General features: G+C 36.8%; 1 protein-coding gene and 1 pseudogene across 1 annotated transcript; both read left to right on the top strand.

Annotated features, from left to right (window-relative positions):
- On the top strand, positions 1–324 carry LOC100373489 (uncharacterized). Its single transcript, XM_002740361.1, has one exon. The coding sequence runs from the start codon at positions 1–3 to the stop codon at positions 322–324; it is 324 nt and encodes a 107-aa protein (XP_002740407.1).
- Positions 325–7701: 7377 nt separating this feature from the next.
- On the top strand, positions 7702–8031 carry LOC102804840 (uncharacterized; annotated as a pseudogene).
- The last annotated feature ends 1365 nt before the right edge of the window (positions 8032–9396 follow it).

Raw genomic sequence — 9396 nt, 5'->3', positions numbered from 1 at the left:
ATGACTGAGTGGGACAGTGGCTTATTTGGATGTTTCAGCGAATGCGGCCTCTGTGTCGTCACTTATATCCTTCCCTGCTACACCTTCGGAAAAACCGCCGAAACCCTTGGAGAAAGTTGCTGTACCTACGCCCTTAGTTTGTTTGTTCCGATTCTCAACATGGTCTGCCTCGTAAAAGTCCGTGGTCGGGTACGTGAAAAATATGGTATAGAAGGCGATACGCTCAACGACTGTTTGATGGTGTTTTGCTGCCCACTGTGTACTCTCGTTCAAGAGGCTATACAAGTGAAGAACCCTGGGGGACAATCGATGAGCAGAGAATGATGCGTAGTACAACATATTGCTTGCTTGCACGTGACCAAAGTAATTTAGATGCCAATCGAGAGTCACTATTCAAGATGATTTTCCGCACTTTTACCAAATGAATGTCGCCATTTATAAAATAGAACGAAGTGTTGACATTGCTGCTGGGTACAGTAGTCATAGAATTCAGAAAATACGGTGCAGTCACACAGTTTCATTCTATCCACCACAATCCGACGCTGATGATTACCCCCAGCATCACACCCAGTGTGTTCATGGACACAGAATGGTACAATTGAAAAGTTTCTTTTTCTTCGTAAGATGTTCTATTCCACAATGCCGACATGGTCTCAACACGAATCAGCACCAAACGGTTGTCATGACGCTTAATACTTCATAATAATTAATAAGTTTATAACTCTTAGTTTTTGAAGAAAACGTATATGCTACCTGCGAAAATGTGTTACTTTGAATGTAAATGATTGATAATGAATTATAATTGTTACGTAAAACAAACCAAAACCATCGTGAAATGTGAGCATCTTGTTTACGTCTTTACCATAAATCAGCGTTGTATATTCTACGTTATTATTAATTGCGATTTGAAAAATGGGTGTGGTCAAAATTATTAAAGTTCGTGAGCTTCTGTCCAAGCCTGGGGTGAATGATAAACTTTAGGGAATGGGCCCCAACAAATTGTTAAATGTTTTCCATTTCTAATTACAAAAACGTAAAATTTTATATTTATTTGTTGACATTCGTTTTGATTCGTTTACTAGCATTTAACAGAAGTCACGACACCATCTCGAATATACACGGCCGTTGAGACATGTGTACACGCGCGTGATGGTGATTATGATGAAAGAGGAAGTCGGCGACTCGATAACTTAATTCACAAGGTTCCAATAAATTAATCATGTTATGTATTTAATGTGAAGTGGGGAGGGGGGGGGGCTGCAATAGAGCGTGTTAAGGAAACTTAATATATAAACTTGACGGAGATTAAATATTGAATAACCGAAGATGTGGGAAATATGCAAATGCCGTATACGAGATTACACACACAATGCATACGCGAACTACTGCATCGTCTTAAATTAAAACGTGATGTACCTATAGTATATATACGAAAGGCTTTATCCCAACATTCTTAATGAATCATACGCAGTGGCGACGGCAGAAGGGGGGCAGAAGGGGCGGTCGCCCCCTCGAAAAAATGTTGGGGGCGTCGCCCTTCCAAAATCAAGCTGAAACCATCGCCCCTCAAAATGCAGGAAATAGCGTTCAGAGGGTCTATATTTCCAAATTTTTGAGGGGGAACATGCCACCGGACCCTCTTCGGCGCAAGGTTGGTGAGCAAATCTCACCCCCGTGCAAAACTTCGTGCTGCCGCCTCTAAAACGTGAACAACTCAACGCAGATGAAACTAACGGTGAGCAAATTGTAGCACGTTTAAATGAGCTGTAGAGGGCGACAGGCATAATACTTTTGAACCTTGAAAAAACGGGGAGACGAACATGACATTAAATGTCTATGACTGTGTTGGTGACAACACTTTTGTGGAACTCATGAGCTCATACTATACATACCTAGACCCTTTTGTGAATTTCTTGAACGATGAAAATGATACTTACTTAAATAATATTAATCTGAAAAATCCGTTATTAACAATGAATAGCATGAACGTAATAACGATATCTCTTTTATTGAGTGAACAAAAGCTGTTAATAAGCCCAAAAAATGATAAATCGCCAGATAGTGATGGACTACCTGCTAGATTTAAGTCTTACTGGGTGATCGTATGACTTAGTGTACATATACGCGGCATTCATACAATGTACAGAGAACAGAATGTTGTCGCTTTCTCGGGAACTCCGCTTAATTCAGACAGAAAAAATGGAAGAAAGCTCCACGAAAACTGGAAACCCATAATTCCTCCAAACCAAGATTATAAAATTATTGCTTTATTTGTGCTCTCACCAAGCTTACAACAAGTTTTAAACACAATAATCAATAGTGACCAAACCGCATGCCCAAAAAACGTTTCATCAGTCAATATATATATATATATAATAATAAATTATACTGAATCTATTTTTAAATTTTTGCAAAGCTTTTGACACTATAGAGTAGCCTATTTTTATTTAAAGTAATGAATACATTCAATTTCTGAAATGAGTTCATTAAATAAATCAACTGTCAATTGAAGTGTGCTACGTATTTCAGCCTTTTTTATTTGCAACGCGGTGCTCGACAATATTGTCCAGCCTTGGTTTTCCAATGACTCATAATTACTCTAACGAACTACGAAGGTAGCCGATGATACCACACATGTTATTTCTAAAAAAATCTATAAAGTCGTAATTGATCTTGGCTTATGTTAAATATTAAAAAAATGAATAGCATCATGAAAAACAGACCCACTGCCTCATATAGCGATATATATGGTACCTTGTTCTCAAATTATGTTTAAAAATGCGTGGTATGAGAAGGCGTTCGTTAAGAAAATTGAAGCCATTGAAAATATATATGAACAGTTAGACGGAAAAAAATGCTATAATTAACAAACATCTCGTGTGTATTTATTTCCTTTACCATTCTTAATATGTTCTTTAAATTTTTACAAAATCAGCCGCAGAACTATTATCGGTAATTGTGATGAAGTGACATTCAAACGCACAACATCTTCTTGAAACAACTTTTTTTTTCGGGCATTGTTTATTATGTTGGCAAACGATTATGGCGGTTCTACTGCATCCTGGGAACGCATTTCTATATGCGTTATATGTTAATCACATCTCGATAAAATAATACATAATTTTTCTTGAACCAAAACATTAGCCCGATTTACATGTTTTTTTGTTTTTTTTTACATATATTTAATTGAAACGTGATGTGAAGCTGGTGGGAGGCTTTCTAACAGGAATACTGCAAAGACATTATTCAACGGGTAATTTGATAAACATATACAGCAATATAAGGGTGGGTACTGCTTTTGATGCATTTGGTACAACATGCGCATTGGTGACATCGTTGACAACAAAGCCGCAGTAACGTTCTACGTTGCTAAGACGCGCCACACTGCGTGAGCTGCTGTGGAACGACGCTCGAAGAGCCGGTGAAAACAGTTAAAAATCAGGACAAGCTTTGAAGTAATCCGGAGCAACCAAATTTATATATGTTGCACATATAGGGGTTATCAAATTACATTATTCACGAGAGTCTCAACAACTATCCAAAAGTACAGTTTTCTGAGAGTTTCGGCTTTTGTTTTCACCCTGGTGATTGCCAGGCGGTGAAAATGCCCGGATGTCTGCTCCGAGAATGCCGAAGTACTGTTGTACAATTATCATATTATGACTGAAATGACCAATCTTAAATTGCTACTAACATATCAGCTTTAATGATCCATATGACATAATACGTCCACATCTTACCTCGTTTCAGTCAACTATCACGAGGAAAGCAAATCGTGCTATGTTAATCACCGCAGCCATATTTCGATTTAGAATGTAAAGACGAGTATTTGCTAATGTTAAAGTGGATAATAAGAAGATAGAGTCCTTCCTCATCGTCTGAGAATTAATTACCTGCTAAATATATTAAATGTTATAGTTTTCGCAATGATATAAATCGGAAATTCAAACTCGTGGCCACTGGCGTACATGGTGTACATGGCTGAAATCATGTAATTGGAACTCAACTGATTTTATATGCAAATATGTTTTCAACTATAATTCTAAAGTCATAAATGGTACATCGTATAGACGTGGACCAGATTATGTTTCATACTTTGGTAAATACAGACTCGGGGTTGGAATATGAACTGTAATAAAGGTGTAAGCACATTGCATCAACAGATTCCGAAGTGTTTACTTAACTAACCCTTACTGTACTAGACTGACATGCAGGTGTTGGTTGTCAAATGTGGATATATAACTCTGCAAAGCAATACAAATATTTACTAATCCATACGGCACTGTTCCCCCTATAAATCACGTGGTTACATTGCATGTGTCACAACAAAGTTCGGTAACTATGCTCGGAGATGGTGTCTCCATTGGTGATGTGAACGAACTATTTATATTTAGTATAAATGGTGTTATTTCTTTTTAGATTTTCAGATAAAATGACATGGATAACAAACGTTTATTTTGGCGTTCAACGGGTTAAAGTCCGTACAATAAGTTCATATTTGTAAATGTTTTTATCCATATTATTACTATTATTATTATTATTATTATTATTATTATTATTATTATTATTATTATTATTATTATTATTATTATTATTATTATTATTATTATTATTATTATTCATTGGGCTTGTTTGTTATTAAGCACCGTTTGTTAGATTTATTGATTGAGTCCATCTTTAAATTAAAGCCCTCTCGCAACGTGAAAGCGCCTCCAACACAAACTCGTATCCAGCCAGCAGCTATGTTTGTAAACATGTATCTGTTTTGTCTAGTAACATGTTTGTGTTTATTTTACATCAGTGTTAAGAGACATTTTAAGTGTGTGGTGACAGTGTCAAAACAGTTTTCCCAATAAAATTAATTGAAAGTTCAACATACAATTTAAAGAAAAAAACACAGTTTGCTTGATAACGAGGGAGGCTTACAGTTGATGTTAGAACATTGTTGTATGGAAAAGATATGACCCCCCCCAGAAAGGCCCTCTATGGTTCAATTTTTTATCCCATAATCCTTTGTAAAATCCAATATGGTGGAAACCCATTTCTTTCCTATACAATCAATGTATTACATGTACAATGGGATTCGCGTTTGCAAACAGTGCCACGCTTTGAATTTACTATAACAGTAGTATGTAAAAACGTTTTACTATGTATTGTTCATAATCCGAAAATCATGTAAACGATGCAATATAGTTATATATCGCAGTTGTACAGCCATTTTGTGGTCAGAGAATATCTGATATGAGTGGTATGGCACGTATTTTTTTTTACAAGCATCCGTCCTTTTTAAATATGCAATATACATGAGAATAATGCATTGTTAAGATTGTTGTTTGATAATGCACGTTGATAAATACATTGGATTATGATGTAAAAACTAGAAACGTTTTCTTGAATCTCACATCGATGAAACAATTAAAGTATGTGATGCGCATGCGCAGCAATTGCTTTGGTACTGTAAAGTTACAAATTTTCACTGGGTTTAAATTTCACTGATTGACCATTTCAGGCATATTCAGTGGGTTTTAAATTTACGGTTTTATCATTTAGATAATGTGTTCTATGCAAAATTTTACATATTCACTGGGTTTTAATTTAGCGCATTTTACAAGTTTGCGCCAATATCTTTAAGTCTTCGGCCTTGATATCACCCATTTCACGACGCAATTTTCTATCGAGTCAATTATAATCAATATAGAAGCAATAGTAGCGTAGCCAACGTGTGTTTCAAAAGTTACGTCACAAGTCGTTGGAACGCCACCTTGGAAACGGCCAAGTGGTTTCGTTCGTTTGATACATTTCCCAATAACGCAACCCTCTAAAGACACGAGGTGTTACATATGCTGCGTGTATGTTTCAATTCCGATAGAAATTGAGTTTTATCCCAATGTCAATTTACGAATTCGAAAACTAAGCCAAATACGAACCCGAATATAATGTGAACTTATACCAAATCAGAAATGCAGCTGCTTCGATTTTAATTAAGTCTGGGGAATAAAAAAATATTGACAGTACTGTGAAAATCATGCAATTTTAGCGAATCTTACTCAATGTATGAATTAAGAAAATCTCAATTTAGCTAAAAGTGTCACCTTTAATTGTGGGAATATATTTTATCTTAAATTAGCGACATCTTGTATTAGCGAAATTAAAGATTAGCTAAATTAGCTAAAATAGCATGTTTTATCTAAAACTACACGTTTTTTCAGTATAACACACATTCCAGAGAAATGACTATACGGCCTAGCAAGCAATATAAAAAGAACACGTCCTTTCAGTCTCTCACATCTAGATCCCGTCTGGACTTTAATCCAGCAATGAATGTAAACACTATATATACACATAGCTATTAAAGTATGCCACCCGCGTGCATTTATTTAGCTGATGTTTGTCTATCGTCATATAAATGATATATGTTTCATATTGGTTAATGTTTAACGTATATTGTGTGTGCTGTAAAGCACGTCGACATAGGCTGATGCAAAGTCGACTAACTTCACGAATTTGCGAAACCTTAGTGTCAATAATTTATTTCATTATAATACTGTAAAATGACTAATTTTCACTGGGTTTAAATTTCACTGATTTACCATTTCAGGCATATTCAGTGGGTTTTAAATTCACAGTTTTATCATTTAGCTGAATTTTACATATTCGCTGGGTTTTAATTTAGCTCATATTCCAGTCAGCGAAATAAGCTAAATTAAAACCCAGTGAATAATTAACCCTTTTACAGTAACCTATTTTATCATAATTTAGCTATTATCATATTAGCGACATTCAATTTGCAGGATATCTGTAGACCGGCATGTAATCTCTTGTAACCCGGCCTTCGCCATATATACAGAATATTTTATTTTTATTGAAAAAACACCAAAAAATGAACAAGACACTGTATGAAAGTCTAGGACAGCTGTTAAAATAACACGCTAGATGAGAAGGTCGTGTTTGATCATAATATAAATAAATCACTTAGGAATATATGTTTTATATAGGTCACGGTCTAGATGTTTGTAGGCTTGGTCATTTACCCCGGTAAGGACACTCGCCTCTAAATCATTTAGTGTTACTGATTGTAATTACAAAACATGTTTTCCATAAATCGCGCCCCCAGTGACGATGCGCTGCTGTGACGTAAATGAGGGACACGAAGACCGGTCTAGAAAAATAGCATCGATATCATAGTTTTGATCTGTATTCGTCTATCAACAAAGATTTGAGGGAGGTTTTATTAGATTCTCGATGATCCACGAGCACACAACCAAACATGGTTGTCCATGTGTACGAAATCATGTCTACGTCATAGAAGCGTTTTGCCACTAGAGTGCGCGATCTATACTCTGAACGAAGAAGTATGAAAGAAAATTTCGTTTTCCTGCTGAATTTTATAATAGTTTGTTTTTCCAAACTTCTCAGGGATTCATCACACGTCAACACAGACTAGTGACAAAGCCTTTGCTTTGGCAAGCAAACAACGCCGCTGACATTAAATTTATTTGCGTCCGGACAAACATCCCACGCTAAGTAGTTAAACAATTTATGTCTTCCAGATTATTTATTACCACCTCCTGATTGGTAAACACATCGATGTGAGTGACTGTGCGTGCGCACTTCACTCTCTGTGATCAGACTCTTCAGTACTTCGCGTAGAAAACGCTGCACCTTATTGTGAACGTACTTTTCTGGCATCTTCTGAAGAACATGTCTGGTAAATGGAATCACGGTCTGTGTGGCTGCTTCAATGATTTAGGTCTGTGCATCGTGACGTACTTCGTGCCATGCTATACCGCTGGGAAGAACGCCGAGGCAGTCGGCGAAGGTTGTCTGCTCCATACATTGCTCTACTTGGTCCCTATCGTCCATTGCATCTGTGCGGCTCAGATCCGAGGCAAGATCCGTCACGATCGAAGTATAAAGGGAAGTAATTTGAACGACATGTTAATGCACTGCTTCTGTCCGTATTGCTCACTCACACAAGAAGCACAGGAATTGAAGTCTGTACCGAGCGATGCTCCAATGGCGAGGTTTTAATCACTGGTCGACGAAAACATCCAAGAGAATCTGGGGCTTGTCGCCAAAGCCTGCACACAAAAGAACCGAAATTTTGCCACATTAGTGAGATACTTAATTAGTCGTTTTTTTAACCTGGTACTTAACTGCGCTGTTCAAACTCATGACATATATATTTAACACGTAGTACGTCGAGTTTATCTACCTATTTTATCTACATTATGATATCATTAACTTTCGAAATCTCCTCTCGACAATACTCAAACGTTTTCTGACGCTGAAAGACAAAAGCGAAACAGAAAAGAAAAGTCTTTGAACAGGACAGTGATCGCTTGACACCCTAACCTTGAACTTAATGAGAAAAAAGTGACGGCAGCTGGGATGATGATGACGGTGACGCCATGACCACGTGATCCCCCGAACACAATATCATTGCCTATATGTCTAGAGGCTGACCTGGAAAAGTGGTAGGGGTTTGTCGACTGCACCACTGGACGCACACTCTTTTTCAGACAATTTCTTAATAGTGTTCACTTTTTCAGACCTTGGTTGTTTTTTGACAGAAGTGATGAATTTTATGAGTCATTTTCTGACAGAATTAATTAACTTTTACTGCTTAAGGAAGATTTTAAGCAATGTTTAAGCTTTACATTTATACTTCCAGTAATGTATGTTGAAAGGGTAGAACACTTTTCGAACAAAAGCGCTATATTTCAGATACTGTGGCTGAAAAGGGATCCCTGTGATTGGAAGCCCTGCCAGAACGACATTACAGCGACGTTTTAGCGACGTTGCTTGCTTCCATTTATATTCGTTTTTATATTTCCTGACTTATTGGGATTCTCGACTCATTTCTGATTTTGTGGTATTTCGGCTACAAAAACCGTTTTTAATTTCATGTTTTGAATATCATCACCACAGTCGTTGCTGTCGCGTAGGACCCATGAGACATGTGACTACGTTTGTGTACACGGAATTTGAACACACTGCGTGGTGTCTATAGCGTAGTCTAAAATCCTACATAATTGTTTTTTATTGAAGTTCCGCTTCAAAATAACTGTAGTTTTATCTAAGGCTTATGATTTTATAAATATAAAAACCTGTTAGTTCACTCCCCATAATGTGTTTACGTTTGTTTACAAAGATTAAAAGTTTGCCAGCAACTCAGTCCACGTTACATTTAGACACATTTAGAATTTTTACCATGCATCATAAAGTCAACAAATAACTTGAGTTTACTACTAATGCATGCGTCATCTTCTTGAGAAGTGTTTGTACTTTATTCGAACAGTAACAAGTGCCAAGCGCCGAGCCTAAGTTCTAATGAAATGGTATACCTGTCATATAGACGCCCATCAGCGGTAAGTCAGCATTGCATAGGTTATG

The sequence above is a fragment of the Saccoglossus kowalevskii genome, chromosome 18 (assembly GCF_978046115.1).
Source record: "Saccoglossus kowalevskii chromosome 18, keSacKowa6.1, whole genome shotgun sequence".
Classification (NCBI taxonomy): domain Eukaryota; kingdom Metazoa; phylum Hemichordata; class Enteropneusta; family Harrimaniidae; genus Saccoglossus; species Saccoglossus kowalevskii.
The sequence above is the reverse complement of the archived record's forward strand: the minus strand, read 5'-3'. Positions and strand labels throughout refer to the sequence as shown.

Coding starts and splice junctions, on each gene's coding strand:
- LOC100373489 (XM_002740361.1), top strand. CDS start 1: ATGACTGAGTGGGACAGTGGCTTATTTGGATGTTTCAGCGAATGCGGC.